Genomic DNA, 26,956 nt, shown 5'->3' on the forward strand with positions numbered 1-26,956 from the left:
GCTCCGGAGATGGCCCTTATCTCTGCTGCCTTTTGCCTGCCTCCATGGCAGAGCGGCTTGCTGGCTTTGGTGCTCTGTTGTCAGCGTGTGGCTGTGAAGTCACAGTGAGAGAATTTAATGTCAGGAAAACTAGATTATGCAACGATTGTTGTTCACATACTGAAAGTTTTTCTGAACATAATTTCTAACTTGCTTTAGTTTAATGTGGCCAGTTTTAATATTGGCTTTCATTCTGTTGGTGTCTCAAAAGAGATAATTTTGCAGCCGGCTGAACCTGAATAATAGTAGACTCTGCAGTAACTAATGTGGTTTATAAAACGAGAAGTGTAAATCAAATGTTAGAGTGTCTGTCATACACACTTTTGTAATGCTCTCTGCTGAGAAAACTGAGTGTAGTTTGATTTAAAATTAGCTAAACAGCAGTATCAGTGCACTAGTCACTGGAATGCAACAAATGTGGTATTGACATCCTCACAATATGAAACATCATGAAATAGGTCCAAAATCATGAGGAAAGAATTATATCATGATTTTTGGTTTGTCTTTTGATTTTTGAACTTGCCCAGCCCATTCACAGTGTGTGTAGGTGACAAGTAGCGTTGTCTCCTCCCCCAAATTCATTGGGTACAGTGATTTTGGCTCCACTGTAGTAGTTGTCACCCACTCATGCCTGTCCCCTACGCAGCAATTAATTCTACCCTCAACTTCTAAATCAGTCGTGCACCTGCATTTGCCTGGCCTGTCTCCCAGCCCCCCTCACACTCACCCCATCACTTCAACCCCATCTGCCTAGCCCCCATATCTGTCTATTTCATTCCCCCCATTCCCCACCAACCTCACTTCTGTTCCTCCTGGGTAGGGTTGCCAGGTGTCCGGTTTTCTACTGGAATGCCCGGTCGAAAAGGGACCAGGCAGCTCCAGTCAGCACTGCCGACGGGCGTTAAAAGTCCGGTCAACAGCACAGTGGGAGCCCAGGGCTAAGGCAGGCTACCTGCAGCTCCTGGAAGTGGCTGCCAGGTCCCTGCAGCCCCTAGGTGCATGGGCAGCCAGGGAAGCTCCGCGCGCAGCCCCCGCCCCCAAGAACCGGCTCCGCAGCTCCCATTAGCCGGGAACCACAACCAATGGGAGCTGCCGGGGTGTCACCTGTGGGCCCGTGGGCAGCGTCTAGAGCCTCCTTGGCCATCCATGCACCTAGGGGCCGCAGGGACCTGGCGGCCACTTCCTGGGAGCTGCGGTAAGCACTGCCGGGACCCCGCACCCCATCCTGTACCCCAACCCTCTGCCCCAGCCTGGAGTCCCCTTCCCGCACCCCAAACTCCCTCCCGGAAGCTCACATCCTCTCCCTCACTCCAACCGCCTGACACAATCTGGAGCCGCCTCCTGCACCCCAAACCCCTTATCCCCGGCCCCACCTCAGAGCCTGCATCCCCAGCCGGAGCCCTCACCCTGCACACAGCCCAGCCTCCTGCCCCAGCCCAGAGGTGTCTGCTGCACCCTGGACCCCTCATTTCTGTCCCCCCCCAGGCCACACCCCCAGCCCAGAGCCCATCCCTCCCCTGCACCCCATCCCTCTTCCCCAACCCAACCCCCTTTCCCAGGGCCAGAAGAGGCCAAGACAAGCTTCAATTTGTCTGTAAAAGTACCAGGACTAAAAATACTCCAATGATTTTGCACGTACTCTGGTGCCCTCCCTTAACTCATATGAAAAGGAGGACTTGTGGCACCTTAGAGACTAACAAATTTATTTGAGCATAAGCTTTCGTGAACTACAGCTCACTTCATCGGATGCATGTAGCTCATGAAAGCTTATGCTCAAATAAATTTGTTAGTCTCTGAGGTGCCACAAGTACTCCTTTTCTTTTTGCAGATACAGACTAACATGGCTGCTACTCTGAAACCTGTCTTAACACATAAGTTGGAGTGTAATGCTAACCACTAGTAAAGATAGTGGTATCTTATTTGGAAGTTGCAGTTGAACCAAAGGCTAAGGGTGTCATTCAATGCCAGTGCATTGTGGTAAACAAATGTTATTTGATTATTGATTATTAATAGTGGACTAGCAAGTTGGAGGGATAGTTCAGTGGTCTGAGCATTGGCCTGCTAAACCCAGGGTTGTGAGTTCAATCCTTGAGGGGGCCATTTAGGGATCTGGGCCAAAAATTGGGGATTGGTCCTGCTTTGAGCAGGGGGTTGGGATTAGATGACTTCCTGAGGTCCCTTCCAACCTTGATATTCTATGATTCAATGAAGATACCATACTTAAAAATTAACTAGCCTATAAACTGTACAAAAATCAGTCACCTAATTTTGATTAGTAAAATAAACATTCTGTGCAAACATGAATATGAACTACGGCAGTACAATATTTATTAGCAAGATATATAAAAAGTTCCCTATGCTATTTTGTAATGTACAGTGAAGTATGTACTGTCTACATGAAGTATGTAACCTGACTTTTAGTGGTTAAACACTAGCTTATTCTACAGTATGCAGAATGTTGAAATCACTTATATCATTCCAAAAAAACCCAAGGCTGAATGTTACTGAGTCTGTAAATAGCTCATTCAGTTTCTTCAGAACAACATAGGTATTTTTAATCTCTCATCTCCACCATCCTTACCTCCCAAATTGTCATTTAAACCTAGGATTGTCAGTTTGTGTTTGTTTCTCAGAGAGAGAGAGGCAACCACTGGTGTTAAATGCCAACCTAGAGGCAACCATGGTGGAGATAAGAGATGTAAAAATTTTCCTAATTGATCATTTGACCCTTATTTTTCTGTAATTGCTAAACTGTAATATTGTAATTGATCATTTAAGCCCTTAAATAGAAATATTCACAAATCTAAGCAGATTTTAGTGGGTTTAATGTTAGATTCTTATTACTGTATTCTATATTTCCTGAAATACAGTACCATAACTACTCTGAACTATTCTATGCTTTTTCCATCTCAATTTATACTCTTGAGGGTCTTTCATATTGTAGGTTTTGTCAGGCGATTACAATAATTAGGTTTTAAAGCCATTATTTAGCACTTGTATATGATGCAGGATTAAAGTTTTGTAGTTGTATTTTTTAATTTGTGTTAATTTAAAGCCAAATTCAGACATGATTTAAACAGTCACAGATCCATGTCTTCAACAGCAAGTTGAACTGGTTTACACAAGGTATGAATTTAGCATTGAATGTTAAGGGATTGTCTCAAGTATATATAAGCAAGGACATTCAGTGAACACCAAAGATGTCATGAATGGTTCCATATGTAGCTATCTATTATACCATAAACAAGTCTGTAAAATCATGCAGTGTTGTGTATCAAAGTTTTGAAACACGAATTAAAATTGTGCTTCAGAAATTACTTGTAATTTGATCTGTCTGAAAAGAGTCAGGAATCATAAGCAGATTTGTGTACTCTAAATTGCATTGACAATTTAGTAGTATGTGCAGATGTTCAGGCTGATCTCTAATTTTCCTGTACTCTGATGCCACTAATAGTTCATGCCTTAGATAGTAAAGATATGTTAGAGGGAAAATAGCTGAATGTTTTTAAATGTTTCTTGAAACTAGGTAGGTATGGTTGAAATGCTTGAAACTACTTTACCTGCTCATTTTACACAATGATGGATTTTCCTCTACATTTCTCAGATCAGCTAAAATACTAACAAAGGCTGTCGTTGATGAAGAGAATATAGATGACATAATTAAAGATATCATTGATGAAAGCAGCTTTTCCAAAAAAACTGTGGTAAGTAGAGTTCTGAAAAATGCTGCATGAAGGGGTTCAGTTAGAAAGTTTTCAGAAAAGGGAGTTTCAGGGGGGTGTGTGTTTGTTTGTTTTTTAATTGAGAGAGTAGGTGGATGTAGTGAACTTGGGAGCTCAGGATATGTGAACTGTGTGGAGGTTCAGAGAGCCTGAGAACCAGACTCTCTTCCTCAATAAGTGGTACAGCATGGACAAGAAATTATGGAAGCTAAAGCCAAGATCCAGAAAGGGATTTAGGCATTGCAATGCTCAGCATCGTGGTGCCTAACTTTTAAGCATCTAGAAAGACACAGAATCAACACTGCAATTCACAAAGCCTGAGTTAGGTACCTGGGTTCCCTATACAATGACTGTGGAGATAGAAGCGCCTTGGAATATGATCACAGAAGCCAACGTGCTAGTCAGGGAGCTGGAAATGGTAGCCCATGGGAAATTCTAAGGAGAGGTGTGTGTCCTAAACCCTACCACTCTGACAGAGATAGACACCTATCTCTGCTAACAGTCCATGATCAGGAACCCACCTCCTGGAGTCAAGTAACTTAGGTTCCACAGAAAATGGCGGGAAGAGGAGAAAGTGATGGTGTTTAACCTCTGTGCTAAAAATTATAGAGCACTTGCCAGGGATGTGGGAGATCCAGGTTCAATTCCCCTCTTTGCTAAAGGGGGAGGAAGGATTTTAACCGGCATCTCCAACCTGCCAGAAAAATGCTCTAACTACTGAGTTATGGGATATTCTGGTGTGGGGCTCCCCCAGTCTTTCCAGTTGAAGCTGTTCCATTATGAATAAGTAGTAAAAGAGTCAGTGGAGCTGGGGAACTGGACCTTAGTCTCCCACCTCGCAGTTGCGTGCCCTAACCACCAGGCTACACAGTCATTCTCTCTCTGTCTCTTTCTTTCTTTCTTTCTTTCTTTAGCAGGAGAGATTGAGGGAGCCCTGACACATTGCCTAGGGATACCCAGGGTTGTGAGGCACCTCGCTATCACCTGCCATAGCTATGCCTGCCATGGTAATCCCCAACTCCTCCAGCCAGAGGCAACACAAGCACTCCCCTCTAGGCCTTACAGGCCCCACTGTTACTCTACAGGTTAGTGATAGATACAGTCCAACCTTTGAGCTCTCCAGGCGTCTTCCTGGAGTGTTCAGCGCCTGGTCCACTGGTATTGGCAGTATTCACAGATTCGCTGCTTCCAAAGAAACAGTACTCATCAGCTTACCAGTTCTATCTCATATCACCTCTCCACTCAATACACAGCCTTTCGATATACTTGATTTCACTGCAAACATAAGTTTATTTAACAAAGCACAGATTCAAGTAATAGGAAGAAGTAGTACTGGAAACAAATGTTTACATATAAAATAAAGTTATAATGCATTCTTGAGCCTAGACTTATTTACCAAGGTACTCTCATGTCTTGTAGAGTTTGACTCACCCAAAATCCTTGCAGCTCTTTTTAGCCAGCTTAGCTGTGATACTCCTTTCATGAGATAAGCATGCTGTCCTCATGCCCTCACCCCACAGATATATCAGTCCCATCCTTTGTCTTTATTCATAGACAGGGCACCCCTGCTCATTGTTTCGTCCTGTGAATTTCCTCTCTTGTAGATTTCAAAATCTCTTTTTTTGCCTGTGGCTCAGTATGCAAATAGGCCTACATTGTGAGCCATACCATACACAAATGACTAGCCAAGGGTGATAGATATCTGCTGCCTCCTGTCTGAAAGGAAAATTTTTGAGGTGTTTCACCTCCTGGTGACCGTCCTTAACTCCAAGATCTTAACGACATGAATTTTAGAATAGATACATAACTCATAACTGACACAGGGAAGAAAGGTAAGCAGCAGGATACGGACCCTGGACTTCAGGAAAGCAGACTTTGACTCCCTCAGGGAACAGATGGGTAGGATCCCCTCGGGGGCTAACATGAAGGGGAAAGGAGTCCAGGAGAGCTGGCTGTATTTCAAGGAATCCCTGTTGAGGTTACAGGGACAAACCATCCCGATGTGTTGAAAGAATAGTAAATATGGCAGGCGACCAGCTTGGCTTAATGGTGAAATCCTAGCGGATCTCAAACATAAAAAAGAAGCTTACAAGAAGTGGAAGATTAGACATATGACCAGGGAAGAGTATAAAAATATTGCTCAGGCATGTAGGAATGAAATCAGAAGGCCCAAATAGCACCTGGAGCTGCAGCTAGCGAGAGATGTTAAGAGTAACAAGAAAGGTTTCTTCAGGTATGTTGGCAACAAGAAGAAAGCCAAGGAAAGTGTGGGCCCCTTAATGAATGAGGGAGGCAACCTAGTGACAGAGGATGTGGAAAAAGCTAATGTACTCAATGCTTTTTTTGCCTCTGTCTTCACTAACAAGGTCAGCTCCCAGACTGCTGCGCTGGGCATCACAACATGGGGAATAGATGGCCAGCCCTCTGTGGAGAAAGAGGTGGTTAGGGACTATTTAGAAAAGCTGGACGTGCACACAAGTCCATGGCGCCGGACGAGTTGCATCCGAGAGTGCTAAAGGAACTGGCGGCTGTGATTGCAGAGCCATTGGCCATTATCTTTGAAAACTCGTGGCGAATGGGGGAAGTCCCGGATGACTGGAAAAAGGCTAATGTAGTGCCAATCTTTAAAAAAGGGAAGAAGGAGGATCCTGGGAACTACAGGCCAGTCAGCCTCACTTCAGTCCCCGGAAAAATCATGGAGCAGGTCCTCAAAGAATCAATCCTGAAGCACTTAGAGGAGAGGAAAGTGATCAGGAACTGTCAGCATGGATTCACCAAGGGAAGGTCATGCCTGACTAATCTAATTGTCTTCTATGACAAGATAACTGGCTCTGTGGATAAAGGGAAAGCAGTGGATGTATTGTTTCTTGACTTTAGCAAAGCTTTTGACATGGTCTCCCACAGTATTCTTGTCAGCAAGTTAAAGAAGTACAGGCTGGATGAATGCACTATAAGGTGGGTAGAAAGTTGGCTAGATTGTCGGGCTCAACAGGTAGTGATCAATGGCTCCATGTCTAGTTGGCAGCCGGTGTCAAGTGGAGTGCCCCAGGGGTCGGTCCTGGGGCCGGTTTTGTTCAATATCTTCATAAATAATCTGGAGGATGGTGTGGATTGCACTCTCAGCAAATTTGCGGATGATACTAAACTGGGAGGAGTGGTAGATACGCTGGAGGGCAGGGATAGGATACAGAGGGACCTAGATAAATTGGAGGATTGAGCCAAAAGAAATCTGATGAGGTTCAGTAAGGATAAGTGCAGGGTTCTGCACTTAGGACGGAAGAACCCAATGCACAGCTACAGACTAGGGACCGAATGGCTAGGCAGCAGTTCTGCGGAAAAGGACCTATGGGTGACAGTGGACGAGAAGCTGGATATGAGTCAGCAGTGTGCCCTTGTAGCCAAGAAGGCCAATGGCATTTTGGGATGTATAAGTAGGGGCATAGCGAGCAGATCGAGGGACGTGATCGTCCCCCTCTATTCGACATTGGTGAGGCCTCATCTGGAGTACTGTGTCCAGTTTTGGGCCCCACACTACAAGAAGGATGTGGATAAATTGGAAAGAATCCAGCGAAGGGCAACAAAAATGATTAGGGGTCTGGAACAGATGACTTATGAGGAGAGGCTGAGGGAACTGGGATTGTTTAGTCTGCAGAAGAGAAGAATGAGGGGGGATTTGATAGCTGCTTTCAACTACCTGAGAGGTGGTTCCAGAGAGGATGGTTCTAGACTATTCTCAGTGGTAGAAGAGGACAGGACAAGGAGTAATGGTCTCAAGTTGCAGTGGGGGAGGTTTAGGTTGGATATTAGGAAAAACTTTTTCACTAGGAGGGTGGTGAAACACTGGAATGCATTGCCTAGGGAGGTGGTGGAATCTCCTTCCTTAGAAGTTTTTAAGGTCAGGCTTGACAAAGCCCTGGCTGGGATGATTTAATTGGGGATTGGTCCTGCTTTTGAGCAGGGAGTTGGACTAGATGACCTCCTGAGGTCCCTTCCAACCCTGATATTCTATGATTCTATGAACTCCTTAAATATTATCCGCACATACTTTTTGCAATGATGACAGTGACCAGTGGGCTACTGGCTCTTGGTAGAGACCTCACATGTCACCCTTTGGTAAACTGTTATGCTTATATCCAACCCAGGGGATCCCTGTAAACCCTATGCACCCCCTGTGCCTTCTGCCATTTGGCACCAAGAAGTCCCTGGATTATAAGCCCAATATCAGAATATCCTATAACTCAAGTGGATAAACTCTAGATGAGCTGCTATTAGGGAAAACTTCAAAACTTTCAATTAAATGGTCTTGTACTTTCCAATTTCTTTTTCTGTCATTACCAAGATATTTGTCTAAATAGAAGCTTTCTCTTCTTCAGTCTACATCCTTCTACCATTTTATTAACTGAAGTTGCAGTCTGGTGTGTTAGTGTTTCATGGAAGCATTGTCTGGTGGTTAGCATACAGAACTGGGAATCAGAGTTAAATTCCTAGCTATGCATTTACTGTATGACTTTGGGCAAGTCACTTAGGCTTCAATTTTTAAGTGTGTCTACTAATTTTCAGTGCCACACATGAGACACCTAGAATGTGTTTTTTTTTTAAAAAAAAGGTGCTGAGCACCCACAATTCCAGTTGGATAGATTTGAAAGATGTACATTTGGAGTTTAAGTTATTTGATTACTATCCTGGGCCAGATCATTATTCCCACCTGCCCCCCAACACCAAATATATTTGTATGGAGAGGGGCAGAATCTGCTGCCTCCTTTGCATGGGGTTCTCACAGAGCTCTCTGCAGAGTGGGGGAATCTGCATTTGGGGAGGAAATTGGGTGAGTTTAGATGTGTTATGAGCCTGGTTCCCTATCTACCCATGGGTGGATCTGCTAAAATTGTGATGCCTTTTGAAAAGAGCCAAATCACCGTGACGGGCAACTTGCAGTTTTTCTACCTTCATTCCGATTTCCATCGGAGAGATTTCTGGCCCTTGCTTCTTAAGCAAAACTGAATGGCTGTGTATGTTGCTGTAATGCTGCCTGGTTCTCTCTCTGTTTTGAAATAGAAACTGACATATAAATCTGAAAGTCCCACATCTGAAAGAAATAGTGCTTCCATTCAGGCTCATGGTAAAAGGTAAGTGAAGCGTGCTGACCTGAATACACAAGTGTGTAAATTCTATAATCAGTCTAGTAATGTCTACTATTTAAACTATGATGACACTAAATTACAAAGGAACTAAGTATTTAGGGGAGCTTTCGTAGGAGAAAGGACAAATAATTCAGCGTTTTGTGACTCCAAAGAGCAAAGGAAGTTTTTCATTCATTTAATAGATTCATAGATTCCAAGGCCAGAAGAGACCATTGTGATCATCTGATCTGGCCTCCTGTATAACACAGGCCATAGAACCTCCCCCAGCATAATTCCTTTTTGAATGTTTAAAAAAATCCAGTCTTGATTTAAAAATTGCCCCTAATGGAGAAACCATCACAACCCTTGGTAAATTGTTCCAATGGTTAATTACCATTAAAAACTTACACCTTATTTCCATTCTGAATTTGTCTAGCTTCAGCTTCCAGCCATTGGAGTTTGTTATACTTTTGTCTGCTAGATTGAAGAGCTCATTATCAAATATGTGTTCCCCATGTAGGTACTTTTAGCCTGTGATCAAATCTCCCCTTAGGCTTCTCTTTGTTAAGATAAACAGATTGAGCTCCTTGAGTCTATCAGTATAAGGAATGTTGTCTATAATGCTAAATTAAAGTACTAAAGATTACTGCAGTTGTAAATAATCTTCTGCCACATGAAAAAGCATTAACAGTTCAAAATTAATGTTCTGTTTTACTTTTCTGTGTTTATTTTAAGTCCCTGTACTATTTGGTAAACACGTTGCCCATAGTAGAGTGTTTCTGTGACTCTTGCTTATGCACACATTGAAAAACTTTTAATTCTTATATGCTCCTGGATGTTCAGCATAAGTCCAATAAAGTAACACTTACTTTATAATTACTGTGCTTTACAATTCTAATGAAAATAATGGACTTGCTGAAAAGGTACATGTGCTCATTGGAGCATGACAGACTAGGTCAAATCAACTTAGGTTATTATTATGCTACTTTTCCCAAATGACTTTAACTAATTTTACATTTCTCTGTTGAATTCATGTAGCTGTTGTCCAGTGTATCTTGGCGGAAGCTCTACACCACGTGGTTTAGGAACAAATATTTCGCAGAGGTAGGAAATCTGAAATCTGAAAGATACTGCTCTATTACATGTGGTTTATTTCATGAGTGTGTTTTAGAGACCTCTTGAGAGCTTATCTGCTCAATATTGACACTAAAGTTTCTATGGCCCTTTTTATAAAAGTAGGCTGTCCCCAGCTCTTATGGTATCACCATTTCATTAGTTCTGCAGTCATAGTTATCCAGCTGAGGCCAGACTTGGATTTTTAATTAAAAAAAAAATCAGTTCAAGTTTCAGACCATCTTTAGACATTTTAAGGAAGGAAAAAGCATGCAAGGCAACATTTTTTCTTTGCAGGTAACATTTAAAAAAATTAAATAACCCATCAACTTACAGCAAGTCACAAGAAATTTCAGCCCAAAGGGAATTTTCTTCTAAATCATGTTTTTAAAGTGCTTATAACAAACAGTGTCTTCAGAACCAGAATTATGGGCCAGATCTTGACTCCTATGCTAAGGATTTGCACAGGGATTTTATGTGGGAGACCGAATCTTTCCCTGTAAAGCCACTTTCGTGCCCACCAGCTTCAGCTGTGTATGTGATCTTTACACCCCTTACCTCAAAAGGCAGTTTTGTTTAATGGAACTACTTAGTTGTGGTTACACAAGCCATGCAGCCACTCAAACTTGCTTAGAGAGAGGAATTGTGGAGTATTGCGCCTTACTGTGCAGGGGAAGCAGTCTTCCTCAGTGGCCTTTTCCAGTGTGACCTTTAACTGTGTATCTGTAGCAGTTCAGCTGCTTTTGAGCCCTGTGCTGCATATTATCCTACTGCACTGCACTAGCATAGCTCTACAGTCTAGTAGCCTAAATGTAGTCTTCCGTATTTTTCATCAGGAAAAACTGACAATCTAGCCCAAGGGTTCTCAAACTTCATTGCATCGCAATCCCCTTCTGACAACTAAAATTACTACAAGACCCCAGGAGCCGGGGACTGAAGCCTGAGCCTGACCGAGCCCCACTGCCCTGGGCAGGGGGGCCAAAGCTGAACTGCAAGGTCTTCAGCCCTGGCGGGGCTGTAACCTGAGCCATGCCACCGAGGGCAGTGGGACTCAGTCTTCGACTTTGGTCCCAGACCCCAGCAAGTCTAACACCAGCCCAGGTGACCCCATTAAAAAGGGGTCACAACCCACTTTGGGGTCACAGTCCACAGTTTGAGAACTGCTGATCTAGCCTAAAATTCATTGTGAAAAAATAAGCTTTTAAAATACCAGCATTCTCTACTACTAAATAATTTACCTAATACACTTAAACTGAAGTATTACTATCCATTTTTCCCCAAGGGTTTTAAAACTGAAAAGGCTATCTTCAGATTGGTTGGCAAACGGAAAATCAGTTTCTTAATGTGTTTTTTGTTGTTTAAAGTAGAGCAATATGTTAACAAACTCCTTTATATTATGGTCCTGATCCTGCAGTTCTTACATGAATAGTCCTAAAAGCCCCAACGTGGTAAGGTACTTAAACACATGTGGACCTTTAAGCACAGGAGTAGTCCCACTGGAAGTTACACGTACAGGCCATCCTTCTGAGGCCAGTAGAACTTCTCATTCAAGTGAGGGTTTGCAGGATCAGGCTGGTAGTGGAAACAGTATATTGTATAAAAAGTAGATTGAGAAAGCCTTAGAACTTGCAGATGAAAAATCCAACTGTAAGGACATAGATCCATGACTAAACATAGGAATCTTATAAGGGCTTAGGTTACTGGTGAGTACATCTAAGTGGGGAATGAAGGGAAATAAAACTGAAGACCAAATAGAAAACCACTGGCGTATGACCTTTTAATATATGGATTTCTCTTCAAAAAGCTAAAATTATTACTTTTTCTCTTGTAAATGTTATAGTAAAAAATGACAGCACTGCCTTAAGTTAGGGTTGCCTAAAACTTTCCATTATAAGACCCTGTTTTTGATTGTGAAGCTAACTGTTTAGGCTGAAGTTTTCCATGCTGAACATCTGCCTCAGGTTGAATTTTTTTTTTTTTTTTTTTAAAGTTTAGAAAAAATAGTTTAGCCATTTCTGAGAACTTTTTTTAGTATTTGGAAAAACAGGTTCACCATTTTGTTGAGCTCTAATGCCTCCATAATTCAGAGCAGGGTCTCTAAATGTTTTTGGGGGTGGGGAATGGTCCCAGTGGGGTCAGAGAGATACCTTTGCTGCCCCTGTAAACGTCCACCCAAGCTTGCCAGGCATCACAGCTGAGATCAGGGAGACTCTCTCTTGTGCTCTTATTGCTCCCCTGCTGGTGCCTAGGCAGTGTGGAAGAGGAATCCGCCTGTTTCGAGTGCTGAGGAATGAGAAGCAGAGGGAATTGCCGGGGATAAGAAATTGGGACCCTGGAGGGGAACGGGGCAGATGGAGATAGAAATAGCACCCCGGGAGAGGAAGACATGGTTGGGACTGGGATCAAAGAGTCTGTAACAGCTAGAGATCACTCTCCTCCAGAACCTGGAGCAGAACCCAGGAGTCTGGATTGCCTACAGACCTCTATTGTTAGCAAACATTTGTGAAGCCTGCTGACAAACTATTGTGTCTCATTCTCTTGTGGCTGTCTTGCAGATAGCCACCTAAAACTATTAGTATCACCAGTTAGTTATTCTGTTAGCTCAAGTGAGAGTGTGCTGTGCTGTGTGTCTAAAGAGTCCAACTGTGGAGGTCAGTATGGATGGAATTTGTTCAGTATGCTTTAAAAAACCCAGTAAATTACATGCAAAAAACTATGTTAAGAGAACGTTATGGTTGTAAAGTCAAGCATTTATATATTTCTATTCCCATACAGAGTATGGTCCCATACCTTATTTACTGTATACCATCCAAATCTGCACTGAATACATATTTATTAATTCCTTTACAGACTTTTTAAACACTTATCACCATTGTATCTGAATGCTTCACAAACATCATCCTTTACAACATCCTTGTGAGGGAAGGTGGTGGTATTCTCGTTTTTACAGATGAGGAACTGAGGCACAGAGAGATTAAAACCAACATTATCAGAAGTGTCTACCAATTTTAAGTGCCCAACTTGAGACACCTAGGGTCTGATTTTTCAGAGAAATTAGAATTGCATAGCACTTTGTATGTTTAAAGCACAGCTCCCATTGACATCAGTTGTAGCTCTGAGTGCTCAGCACTTCTGCAGATTAGGCACCCAGAAAATGAGGAACACACAATAGCCACCTGTGAAATTTTTGGTTTAAGGCAGTGTTTCCCAAACTGGGACGCCGCTTGTTCAGGGAAAGCCCCTGGCGGGCCGGGCCGGTTTGTTTACCTGCCGCGTCTGCAGGTTCGGCCGATCGCGGATCCCACTGGCCGCGGTTTGCCACTCCAGGTCAATGAGGGCCGCAGGAAGCGGCAGCCGGTATGTCCCTCGGCCCGCACCGCTTCCCATAGCTCCCATTGGCCTGCAGCGGCGAACCGCGGCTAGTGGGAGCCGCGATAGGCCAAATCTGCAGACGCGGCAGGTAAACAAACCAGCCCAGCCTGCCAGCGGCTTTCCCTGAACAAGCAGCATCCCAAGTTTGGGAAACACTGGTTTAAGGGATATACTCAGCATCACAGAGGAAGACTCTGGCAAAGGCGGGCATAGAATCCAGGGAAGCATTTCGCTTCCTTAGCCATGAGATGATCCCTTCTCTACCTACAATCCTCTGCCTCATTCACTACACACCTTCCACCTTCACCCTCCAAATGAGGCAGGAGTTGAGACAACAGCCTCCATAATCTATATTAACTTAGTTAGTTCCCAGCGCACCATCCAGCTTATGCACTGAATGAGGCAGTGGAAAGTATGGTATGGGCTCATGTAATTAAAGCATGTAGAATGCCTGTGCGTGAGAGGAATTCTGGTTCTGGAATTTTGTAACTTTTGAGCACTTGATTTTGAAATCTTAATATATCTTTGTAATAAATCACTGATATTCGATTATTTTACTTTGAACAGAACATGTGATCAGCTACGTTGTACTGCCTGTGACTTCCATGTGTCTCATTACAATGACTACCAGTGGGATAAGTCATGTGATTATCTCTTTTTCAGGTATGCCTCAGGTAGACTTGAAGTTAGTATTTGGGATACTATGCTTATCAAAAATATACATTTTAATAGATAAAGAACCATATTTATTGCTGCCATAATCAGGTGATATTCCATGTAAATCAGTGTTACTTTCACTAGTGATGAATTTGGCCTCTTGTGTTCTATTGCAGTATGTCTCATTCATGAATAAAGTAAAAATATGACTTTCCTTATGTATATTTGCCACCATGTTTTGGGTGACAGACTTATTGCTTCTGTCAGGTTTTTTTCTCTCCACTGTTAAGTACCGTGCTCATGCTATGTATATAAGCTGTTCAGTGAGACTCAAGCACTTTAAAAGCCTTTGTTTTAAAAATGTAGAAGCTTGACTGAATGCAAGGTTTTCCATGGGAAAAAAACCTTGGACCAATCACTTTAAAAAAAATAATTTTTTTTTAAATTGTGGTATTTCTCCCTCTCCCCCATCCCAGTGGGGATTTGAAGTCCCTAAATTTGTCCTTTAGCCACTTTGACTTGTTATTTCTCTAAAACCTTTTCTGAAGACCTTACTAGGTTGGCTTGTAATTACAAATAAGAGGTTTATTCCTGATTTATACATGGAATTTAAATACAGTGCATTCCATTTATTTTGATAAAATCTGTTTTGATCAAAACTTTGTTCTCTTGAAATATATTGATCAGGTTAATTGGATGTTCACATTGTTTGTGTGAACACCAGGGTGTATTGTAGCTTGTAAAGAACACTAACACCTTATAATAATAACACATTAGTAAGTCATCTTGTTATTAATAGTCTCTTTCTTGTTATGTTAGGACGTCCTTTGTGTTCTCTCTGATCCTAAGAATCGATAGAGAGATCGTTGGTTTTTTTATTAATGCAAATTATTAAAAATACTCTGCATTGATAAGTTTTTTTATATGATTCTTTGGTAACTAGAGAGTTTCATGAACTAAAAGGCAGAATGTATATTATTTAATGTACAAGTTATTCTGTTCCTGAGATTTTGAATGAATAAAATAAAGAATTTAATCAAGTGAAAGGCATTGTCATCAACTATTTTTAATTTGATTAAAATGTGTAATCCTCAACATGATGTTCAGCAATTTAGGTTAACCTGGATTTAACAAAGCAAATTAGGGGATTAAAGGTGAGAATGAACCAGTTACATACCAAGCAGAATAGACAGAGGACAAATCTACTTAGGGCACGTCTACACTACAGACTTAAATTGACATATGTCAGGTTGACTTGCAACCACCACAGTAATTACTGCAGAGGCTGATGTCCACACTACCCTCCTTCTGTTGGTGGTGTGCATCCTCACAAGCCAGGGCTCTCAATTCCCTACTGGGAACCAGCTCCCCCACCCCATTACCAGGCTTCTTGGCTCCCTGCTCCTGGCTGGGAGCAAGGGACAGCCTCCTGGGCTTCTCAGCCCCCCCATGGCAGGGGGCAAGAAGCTGCCTGGGCTTCTTGGCTCCCTGATCAGGGGGCCTCTGGGCAACAGTCTGGCTGGGAGCTGGGGGCAGCCAGGCTCTAGCTACCTGGCTATAGTGTGTACACTGTAGGGACAAGGCTATAGTGTGTACACTGACATAATTAGGTTGGCGTAAGCTGCCTCACATCAACCTAACTATGTAGTGTAGACCAGGTCTCAGATATTTGATTACATTCACTTGCAAACACAACCAGCATACCTGTCCAATTTTTTGAATATTAATATTAGACATGCCTGGTCTGTTAAACAACATGTCATAGATCTTGTAATAATGCTTACTCTGTAATATAACTCTTAAACAGAGAGATCTGATGACAATATTCGTATGCAATGTCTCTTTAAACAATCATTACAATAGTGAACTTTTGTTTTGTTTCTCATATTTACATGGCATGCATTTGTAAACCTATTAATCCTTCCTAAATAAATAGTGTAAAAATGAGATTTAAAGGATGGACAAGCAAGTTAGTAAATAAGCATCTACCCCACTTTGTTTAGTTCTCAGATTTCTATTGAAACATTTTTACTGTGCTCATCAGTGTAGTATTTGACCATCTATAAGGGCAGCAGATGAAGGATTAATGGAAAGAGCAGGCTAAATGTCAGTCATGGTTAACACATTAAGTTTACATTTGCTTTTTGAAATAACTGACTTTTATACCGGTCCTTTGGCTTCTTCATTTGTACTGCTGGATGCTAGCGTAGAAGTAACCTGTGATTTGGTGCATGTTCTCCCTATTGTCTATCCATTTGTATTATGAAATGTGATCCCTTTTGCCTTCTACCCTGACCTGTTTCACCACAGACCCCGTAGTGATTGACTTGCATATGCTATTTTCTGACAGCAGAATGTCACTGTGTATATGGATTCATTTATGATACAAGTGAACCAGTTTAAGATACTTAGGATAGCTGATACTGTATGAATCTAAACTAAATGAATACTTACAACACACTTCAGATTCACTCTCTAGACCAGATTGACCCCTCTGTAGGTTATTCCCAAGTAGGAGAGCTGATACTACATTAGTCTACTTGGTATTTCTTTCTGACTGATACTTTGGAGGATGGAATTCTCTCCTCTGCAGAACCAGCAGAGGACTAAACCTACAAAAAACTTCAGGTTTCAATACACCTGCAAACAATAGTGACAGTACACTGAGACCTTTACTTAGGAAAGCATTATATTCAAGACAGCACTTCAGCACATGTTAAAATCCCACTAAAGTTAATGAGACTTAAGTGCACACTCAGTGTCTAGCATATGTTTAAGTGTTTTTCTGAATCAAGGCCCAAAGCTTGTTTCATGACCTAGCATCTGGCCTGAGTGCAGGAATGGCTGTTATTGCACTGGACTCTCCCTGTGGCTCCTGTCTCCCTGGGGGTTGTATACTGCAGAGGAGGAAGAGAAAGCAAGATGCTCTGTCCCAGTCAGAATTATACATCATTAGTGTTTCTTGCAGATTTTTTTTCGTGGGGGGAGGGAGGGAACCAATTCTGCAGATAGTGGCTGTCTCCTTTCCCCCTCACCTCACCCTTGCTCCCTCCCCACCACAGACCTCAGTCAGCATAAACCACCCACGGAAGGGATCGACATTATCACAGTACAAAATGTTCCTTTTCTTCCAACTGATGTAAGTAAAAACAATATAACAGGAGGATTTTGACCCAATAGTTTGCCTTCTTGAATTTTTATTTGCTAGAACATTGTGTTGCTCTTGCAACAAAAAAGTTAGTGACCTGTATACATTTCAGAGCAGCCCATGGCTGATTTAGCCTATAACTCATAATTAAACCAGAGATGCTATTGCACTATAACCTCAGTACTTGCCATGAAAGTGATTTAAAAATTGCATATAAAAAGGAGACTGGCCTGTTAAATAACCTCATTCAGCATTGCATGGGGACTTTATAGTTACTGTAGTCAAAGCTCCTACAATGACAGCACCTGGAAATGCAACAGTCCATTAACCGACAGGGAACTGGTTCTGAAGGCAGCAGTGCTGCATTTACTGGGGTGGCTGTGTGCTTCTGGTCCTCCTTCAAGTAAGGAAGAGGATTCTCAGCAACTGCTCTGGCTCCAGTAGATAAAGGACCACAACCACTACACATGTTCTTAAATTGTATGTGATTTCTCACTTCAGATATCATGATAGTGGAAGAAGGCGGTGAGGAGAAGGAAAAACAGTCTTGAGAGCTTGTGGGTTGGAAGAAGATAAGTAGATGTAGGCAACAGGACCAGGAGCCCGTAGAGTAGCTAGAGAGGAGTAATACTGCTGTTCTCACTGGCAGTTTCCTGCATGCATGTAGACTGCTATAGAAGCAAGAGCTGTCCAGCGATCACATTAAAGTGTAATGCACCTAGGATGCTAAAAATTTGCTTTAAAAAAACACACAAACAAACAGATATAATAAGGTGTCTTTATAAAGCTAGTCTGTTAGAGTGGTTTCAGCAGAATTGGTTTCAGCAGAATGCCATGGGCTAAGATCTTTTCTCAGCTTCACACACAACTCCCGCTAAAGTCAGTCCCAGTGTATGCACATCCAATGTCAGAATTTGGCCCCATGGTGCTAAGTGCTTATTTTATAGAAAAAACGAACTTACATGATACTAAAGTGAACTTATTTGATTGACAGGAATAACATGCCTGAACTCAGTAAATTAAGAGCAAAGATGATAAAGAAGAAGGGATCACGGGCTTATGCTTGTCAGTGCAGTTGGAGATCCATTGGTGAACTAACTGACCTGCGAACAGACCGGCAGCTTCGTTGGGTCTGTGGTAAACATGTAGAATGAAGTCTTCTCACATATTTGGTATGCGTTCCTGTGTGAAAACAGACTTTCAAGTCAAACTGACTTCCTTTTACCATGCATTTCCCACTCTATTTTCTGAGAACAGAAAGGAACCTGAATGTTTTATCTAGAACTAGATAGTGACACTGAATTCAGAACTGAACATTTTTCCTCTCACTGTAACAGTCTCATGAATTAAGGGAGTTCATAGAGGAAACAGCCAGCTTGGAGGCCTTGTATTCCCTAGAGTGCCAGCTACAGGTGACATTAGAAGTGTTAATGATAAGTGGGCTTGATGCGCTCCTCCCCTCATGCCATTGGAGGGAGAAGAAGCCAGTGAAACCAAATGGGGCACAGAAAAAGGGAAGAGCAAGAGCCCCTAGGTACGGCCCCCTGAGCCAGCAGAAGTCTTGTACAAGATCTTTGACTCCATGGACATGGGGAGCAGCCATGCCCTGTGGCACTCTTTCAGAGCTGACTGGCTATCCGCATGAGAACTAATGCTCTTCCTCCCACTCTGCCTGTAGCCTTATGTAGAGGTGGCAAGGTTTGCAGCCCAGGTAGTGAGTAGTCGTACAGAGCCAAAAGAACGAGGACAAGACCAGCTGTCACCACACAGGGCTTCACTTTCCTTTACCCACAAATCCCCAAGAATGCAGATTTTGGAGACTCCCATCCAAACTCCTTAGTACTCACTACTCTTTGTTTTCCTCAAAGCCCTTTGTCCAGAGTAAGACGTTCCGTGGAGACTCTGAGGTTTACCACTTAGTTTCTTTGCCTGATCTCTCCTCACTCCTTTGGTTGCACTGCAGGGAGGGGACAGTATGGACCTGAATTATTTAACAATATTCAATTCAATTTTACAAGATAAGTTGGGGAAATTGTAGCTCTGCAACAGTTAACAAAGATGCTCACATTTAAGAGTGCAACAAGATATATCCCGGTTTCAGAGTAACAGCCGTGTTAGTCTGTATTCGCAAAAAGAAAAGGAGTACTTGTGGCACCTTAGAGACTAACCAATTTATTTGAGCATGAGCTTTCGTGAGCTACAGCTCACTTCATCGGATGCATACCGTGGAAACTGCAGCAGACTTTATATATACACAGAGAATATGAAACAATACCTCCTCCCACCCCACTGTCCTGCTGGTAATAGCTTATCTAAAGTAATCATCAGGTTAGGCCATTTCCAGCACAAATCCAGGTTTTCTCACCCTCCACCCCCCCACACAAATTCACTCTCCTGCTGGTGATAGCCCATCCAAAGTGACAATTCTTTACACAATGTGCATGATAATCAAGTTAGGCCATTTCCTGCACAAGATATATCCCGACTGTCCTTGTCTTTGGGTTTTTCAGTTAAAAGCTTCATTTCAGAAATACTACACACGCCAAATGTGTGACTTGCCCATTGAATTCCCCCTTAAAACAGCTCCCAGTATCATGTTAGTTGGTGAGATGATTTGATTTAATATTAATGTCATAGCAGCTTATAAGCCCTTGTTTTCTTCACTACCTGCATATATGAAATACGCACAAGTATTATGTATGGCTTGTGTTTTTTTTTTCAGCACTGGAAATTATCATATTGAAAAATGGACTATAGTTCAATTTCGGCAAAGGGGATGGGATCATTTCATACAGTGATGTAAAAGAAAATGGAATGAAAACACTGTACCGAAAATATTTTTACTATTCAATAAAATAGTATTCTAAGGATTCATTCAGAGTTATTTGATGTATGCAATTTCATGTATACAAAGTGGTAACTGGTTTTTAAACACCTGTCATACTTTAATTACATCAGGAGAAATATGAGGAGCAATCTGCAGTAAGCAGATGAATGAAGCAACTCAAAGATTGGAAATTACTATCATTAATTTCTTGGGGCGGTGGGGGTTGTAATTAAGAAATCCTCTTAACCAATCTTATAAAAATTGTCATGAACCTAAAGTTCTGGATAGGTGGTTCTAATAAATGGAAATATTCCCTTATTAGCAAGGAGAATTTTCTTGTCTCTTCTGATGATGCTGTATAGTTATCTTCATTTAACTACTAAAGACAATCTTTTCACATCTTTGGCCAAATGGTCTCTGTGGTATTTTGGTTGCAAGTAAAATTTGGTAAGTTTTCTGCTGGTTGGCCCTGCTGTAGATTTGATCGTTCGGTCCTTAGAAAAATTTCATAAGAAAACTCATAATGAGTGTGTATCATCTGCAAGTTCACTGCTATTGGTATTTCAAGGCAAAGTTCCAGCTTTTAGAGACTGTAGAACTGCAGGTTCCAGAAAATAGGCAAACGTAGAGATCAGTTGATGGACTAGTTCTGAAACAGCTGTTAGCAAGACAACTCTGCTTACCTGACAACCGAATATGAAGAGCTTCACCATCCTCAGCTTGGATTTGTAAGGGGTAAGTATTCCTGGGTTTTCTTCAGATGAGCTGAGTGGTTTACAGGCTCAGAGAATGCTAGGTGGGATTGGGGTAAGACGACACCTACAATCAGACCATGATTTATTGAAGAGTTCTTTAGGAGAAGGAAACTTTCTACTCTTCCTCTAGAGGGAGTTCAGGTCAGCTCTACATTTCAACAAGTGATGAGTTGCTTTGGTTTTGTTTGCCTAATTCAAAATTATTTTAGAGGAACTTCCCCTAAGTCTTTGCTACCCAGTATTTGGAAGGCACCTCTCCTATATGGAACCAAATATTCAAGACTTCTGTTTCTGATAATGATATGCAAAATACACAGCTCTCAAGCTGACCTAGTAGTAGTGCTCTGGGAGATGTGGGTTTGCTGACTGGTCTCTCGTTTCCAGATTCAGAAACACCTGTCAGGGAGATCTATGGGTATGTCTACACTACCCGCCAGATTGGCGGGCAGCGATCGATCCAGCAGGGGTTGATTTATCGCGTCTAGTCTAGATGCGATAAATCCACCCACGAGCGCTCTCCCGTCGACTCCTGTACCCCACCACCATGAGAGGCGTCGACGGGGGAGCAGCAGCAGTCGACTCACTGCGGTGAAGACACCACGGTAAGTCAATCTAAGTACGTCAAGTTCAGCTACGTTATTCACCTAGCTGAAGTTGCATAACTTAGATCGATCCCCAACCCCAGTGTAGACTAGGGCTATGAGTGAAGCTAAGCCAGTAATGAACAGGGAACCCCGGTCAATGTTTTCAGAGCTAGCAAGCAGAAACTAGGAAAAATTATTTGTTAATGTAGATGGAAAAAATAGGCCTGAAGAGTCAAAGGTGCTAATGAGACCCTGTCACTGTCCAACATTATACACTGTTAAAACAAGGTTTGGTATACAGAGACCTCAACCTGCTTCAGCCTATGGCAAATTCATTAGAAATCCTCTTAACCTAATATTAAAGATACAGAAAAGAAGGGAAAACAGTTAAAGCATTTGAAACTTAAAGAATTAAACAGGCTCTCATTTTAACAACATCCCTTGTTCCCTTTTCTTTAATTAGAGACAGTTATTAAAAAGGAAAAAGCCCCTTGTGTGACAGTCTTTTAGATTATATCAAAGATGGTAAGAACTGTCCTTTTTGGGGAAAAGAGAAGTTAGTGGAGATGGGCTGCAACTGTTGTGCAAGCCCAATCCTGTTTTTAAGACAAGCACCCAAAAAGGGAGAGAAAAAGACAGAAGATGTAGCTTCTCTGGTGCTAACTTTTACTTGTTACCTCGCTGCTTGCGAAACACAAACACAGCACACGGTCTTATCAAGCGCTCTGAGACCTGGCAAACTTGTACCAGCATCGGGCTGTTTAGGACATTGCTTTTAGCTGCTTGTCTGGTCAAAGGCTTACAACAGTTGCAAAATACGTAGTCTTGGCCAGCTAAGCCAGACCTTTTGTTAGGCAGGAACAAAGAGGAGAGAAGAAATAAAGTGGAGAAGGAAAAGAACACATGGGTGAGAGGGGATAAACTCTCATATCCCAGTTGGTGGTTGAGTTTCAGCCAGAGCCAGTAGATGCGGTGGTGTCATCTGGGTCCCTCTCTCTGCCCTGGTCTGGTCAAGACATCTCTCAGGATCAGAAAGACAAATGCCTGGGGCCCTAGCAAATAGTGGGATGGCAGACTCAGACTTTAAGATTAGAAGGAGCCATCATGATGCTCTAGTCTGAACTCCTGCACATTGCAGGCCATAGAACACTCACCCACCCACTTCTGTAATAAACCCCCTAGCCTCTGACATGAAGGTGAAGCTTGCTCCTTCCTTTTCTCATGTCTCACAGTCAGCCAGCTTCATAGTAAACCATCTTTTCCCCCCCGAAGTAGGTTTTTAGGTTTGGGGTTTTTTTGGGAGGATTCCAAAAGGGAAGTGATGGGCAGAATAGCCCATGCTCTCATTTTGTCCACCAGTTAGGCCTAATTTCTAACACACGAGTTTTGGTTCATTGATTTCCATCTCACACTGTTCTTGTTAACCAGGCATGATCTTCATATACAATCCTTGAATTATAAGGAGTAGGCCTCTTCATTTGAACTAATTCAGTCTGTCTTTTTTTGTACCTTTCCCCATTATCATTTATATTATAGGTTATTGTGACATTTTATGAACTTGCACTCACTTTTCACAATTTAGCTCACAATTAGGGTAAATTAGTAGGCCCAGTTATTACAATAGTGACTAACAATGTAACTGGAAAGTGGAGGCTACTGAGGGGGAGAAAAAGGGGAAAAGGCCAAATGTGACTGAATGCAAGAAGGAAGACTTTAATCTTCAGGAGAGTGAAGGATGAATCTATTTACAGTACGAATCAGCTGTTCTCATAGGTCACCGTACACTTCATCCTCTTGCAAGCTAAAAACATTGTGGAAATGGTGTCTTATTTCTGGGTGGAGGCAACTATCAGCTAATAGCACCAGCTAGTATCAGCAGGGATATGCTGCAAACATACAAGAAACAATGAAAATTCTAGAATATTGGGGGCATGGGGGGGGCCTCTTCTTGAAGATGTGATTAGAAGCCTGAATACTTAAATGAAAGAATCCTACTATTCATAGTTTCTTCCTCAAGGAGTCTAGCTACTTGTCTGTGCCCTTGGTTAGAATGGCAGATATAAGAGCTCATCACAAGTGAAATATAGGTACAGTAATTACAAAAATAGTGTTATTGCATTTTGATTTGTATAAATGTTTTTATTTATAGTTACAACATTTCATGTCGTTTTAGATTTGGGAATAGTTACTACATCTGCAATTTAAAAAACTAATTCTTAGTTCTCTTTGAATGGGGAGGACTGGAGTGGTAATTCTTGAAGAGTGACAGTCCAATCCATGTGCAATCTTAAAATACTTCATATATCCCAGCTTTTTGTTAATATCTCCATGTAAAGTACCTCATCTCATCTGTAAAGTGCAGTGCAATACCTAAATCCCCCAGGTCTGGAAAAGTGCTTTATTTAAAACAAACAACAGAGAATTGGTGTACAGCATGTGTGCTTCCATTGGAAACACAATGCATGAAATAGATAACAGAACAATAGCCAAGGATCTTCTTATAGACTGCTGTAATGAATCTTAGCATCAGACCTGTGGAAATAATCCAAGGTAGAACATAGCTCTAAGCATAGGTTTTTTTCAGCATTTTACATAGGAGTTGTTTCTCCCCTGCAAATTTACCCTTCTTCTCAGAGGAAGCTGCTCCCCTCCGATCTAGATATAAAACCAAGAAAGGGGCCGGGCTTCATGTGGTTTGGTCTTTCCCAAATTTAGCTGCTTTCTGGGTGTAGTTTATAACCAGAGGATATAAAAAGTTACTCATTTAAAAATGTCATTCACTCAGTCTCCCATTTTGTATTTTGTCAAATGGCTGTATTACAGAGAAACACTGACTAATATAAGTGTGACCTTTGTCTTCCCCCAATTGTTGCTTTGGAAGAAAGAAATGTTACTGCTTATACCTCTGGAAAAGACAAGAAGAAAGCATAGGACTTCTGTTTTGTTCAGATCACTCCCCAGCAGAGATAACATTGTCCTGCTTTTGAGGGTTTTGAACTAAATGAGAAATAAAGGAGGAGAATAAAAATCTATAACAAAAGCATTCACTTTGAAATATCAGAAGTTTAGGCTTCATGTTCTATGCCCTGATCTACACTAGGACTTTAGGTCAAATTTAGCAGCGTTAAATCGATGTAAACCTGCACCCATCCACACGATGAAGCCCTTTATTTCGACTAAAAGGGCTCTTAAAATCTATTTCCGTACTCCACCCCTGACAAGTGGATTAGCGCTTAAATCGGCCTTGCTGGGTCGAATTTGAGGTACTGTGGACACAATTTGATGGTATTGGCCTCCGGGAGCTATCCCAGAGTGCTCCATTGTGACCGCTCTGGACAGCACTCTCAACTCAGATGCACTGGCCAGGTAGACAGGAAAAGAACTGCGAACTTTTGAATCTCATTTCCTGTTTGGCCAGCGTGGCAAGCTGCAGGTGACCATGCAGAGCTCATCAGCAGAGGTGACCACGATGGAGTCCCAGAATCGCAAAAGAGCTCCAGCATGGACTGAGCGGGAGGTACGGGATCTGATCGCTATATGGGGAGAGGAATCCGTGCTATCAGAACTCCGTTCCAGTTTTTGAAATGCCAAAACCTTTGTCAAAATCTCCCAGGGCATGAAGGACAGAGGCCATAACAGGGATCCAAAGCAATGCCGCGTGAAACTTAAGGAGCTGAGGCAAGCCCTACCAGAAAACCAGAGGGGTGAACGGCCGCTCCGGGTCAGAGCCCCAAACATGCCGCTTCTATGATGAGCTGCATGCCATTTTAGGGGGTTCAGCCACCACTACCCCAGCCGTGTTGTTTGACTCCTTCAATGGAGATGGAGGCAACACAGAAGCAGGTTTTGGGGATGAAGAAGATGATGATGAGGTTGTAGATAGCTCACAACAAGCAAGCGGAGAAACCTGTTTTCCCGACAGCCAGAAACTGTTTCTCACCCTGGACCTGGAGCCAGTACCCCCCGAATCCACCCAAGGCTGCCTCCTGGACCCGGCAGGCGGAGAAGGGACCTCCAGTGAGTGTACCTTTTAAAATACTATGCATGGTTTAAAAGCAACCATGTGAAAGGATTAATTTGCCCTGGCATTCGCGGCTCTCCTGGATGTACTCCCAAAGCCTTTGCAAAAGGTTTCTGGGGAGGGCAGCCTTATTGCGTCCTTCATGGTAGGACACTTTACCACTCCAGGCCAGGAACACGTACTCGGGAATCATTGTACAACAAAGCATTGCAGTGTATGTTTGCTGGCATTCAAACACCATCCGTTCTTTATCTCTCTGTGTTATCCTCAGGAGAGTGAGATATCATTCATGGTCACCTGGTTGAAATAGGGTGCTTTTCTTCAGGGGACACTCAGAGGAGCCCGTTCCTGCTGGGCTGTTTGCCTGCGGCTGAACAGAAATGTTCCCCGCTGTTAGCCACGGGGAGGTGGAAAGGTTGAGGGGGTAGCCATGCGGTGGGGGGAGGCAAAATGTGACCTTGTAACGAAAGCACATGTGCTATGTATGTAATGTTAACAGCAAGGTTTACCCTGAAAGAGTGTAGCCACTGATTTATAAAATGTGTCTTTTTAAATACCGCTGTCCCTTTTTTTTTTTTCTCCACCAGCTGCATGTGTTTCAATGATCACAGGATCTTCTCCTTCCCAGAGGCTAGTGAAGATTAGAAAGAATAAAAAACGCACTCGTGATGAAATGTTCTCTGAGCTCATGCTGTCCTCCCACACTGACAGAGCACAGACGAATGCGTGGAGGCAAATAATGTCAGAGTGCAGGAAAGCACAAAATGACCGGGAGGAGAGGTGGCGGGCTGAAGAGAGTAAGTGGCGGGCTGAAGAGAGGGCTGAAGCTCAAATGTGGCGGCAGCGTGATGAGAGGAGGCAGGATTCAATGCTGAGGCTGCTGGAGGATCAAACCAGTATGCTCCAGTGTATGGTTGAGTTGCAGCAAAGGCAGCTGGAGCACAGACTGCCACTACAGCCCCTGTGTAACCAACCGCCCTCCTCCCCAGGTTCCATAGCCTCCACACCCAGACGCCCAAGAACGCGGTGGGGGGGCCACCGGCCAACCAGCCACTCCACCACAGAGGATTGCCCAAAAAAGAGAAGGCTGGCATTCAATAAATTTTAAAGTTGTAAACTTTTAAAGTGCTGTGTGGCATTTTCCTTCCCTCCTCCACCACCCCTCCTGGGCTACCTTGGTAGTCATCCCCCTATTTGTGTGATGAATGAATAAAGAATGCATGAATGTGAAGCAACGACTTTATTGCCTCTGCAAGTGGTGATCGAAGGGAGGAGGGGAGGGTGGTTAGCTTACAGGGAAGTAGAGTGAACCAAGGGGCGGGGGGTTTCATCAAGGAGAAACAAACAGAAGTTTCACACTGTAGCCTGGCCAGTCATGAAACTGGTTTTCAAAGCTTCTCTGATGCATACCGCGCCCTCCTGTGCTCTTCTAACCGCCCTGCTGTCTGGCTGCGCGTAACCAGCAGCCAGGCAATTTGCCTCAACCTCCCACCCCGCCATAAATGTCTCCCCCTTACTCTCACAGATATTTTGGAGCACACAGCAAGCAGTAATAACAGTGGGAATATTGGTTTCGCTGAGGTCTAAGCAAGTCAGTA

The 26,956-nt window shown here is 42.8% G+C and overlaps 1 protein-coding gene across 4 annotated transcripts in view; it reads left to right on the plus strand.

The window, feature by feature from the left end:
* The window catches only part of CFAP418 (cilia and flagella associated protein 418), a 27,772-nt gene extending 1,176 nt beyond the window's left edge, over positions 1 to 26,596 (plus strand). Inside the window, exons 2-9 of one of the 4 annotated variants that reach the window (XR_013345084.1) lie at positions 3,644 to 3,743; positions 8,817 to 8,887; positions 9,920 to 9,985; positions 13,934 to 14,029; positions 18,166 to 18,343; positions 19,894 to 21,355; positions 24,219 to 25,354; positions 25,946 to 26,596. Coding sequence is in view for 1 of the 4 variants with exons in the window: in XM_077809973.1 (XP_077666099.1) it covers positions 3,644 to 3,743; positions 8,817 to 8,887; positions 9,920 to 9,985; positions 13,934 to 14,029; positions 18,166 to 18,325 (493 nt within the window). In the remaining 3 variants the exon portion in view is untranslated. Of the gene's footprint in view, positions 1 to 3,643; positions 3,744 to 8,816; positions 8,888 to 9,919; positions 9,986 to 13,933; positions 14,030 to 18,165; positions 21,356 to 24,218; positions 25,355 to 25,945 lie in introns of all 4 variants that reach the window. The other 3 variants (XR_013345082.1, XR_013345083.1, XM_077809973.1) reach the window with 3 other exon arrangements.
* The last annotated feature ends 360 nt before the right edge of the window (positions 26,597 to 26,956 follow it).

This window comes from Eretmochelys imbricata, chromosome 2 (assembly GCF_965152235.1).
Source record: "Eretmochelys imbricata isolate rEreImb1 chromosome 2, rEreImb1.hap1, whole genome shotgun sequence".
Taxonomy (NCBI): domain Eukaryota; kingdom Metazoa; phylum Chordata; order Testudines; family Cheloniidae; genus Eretmochelys; species Eretmochelys imbricata.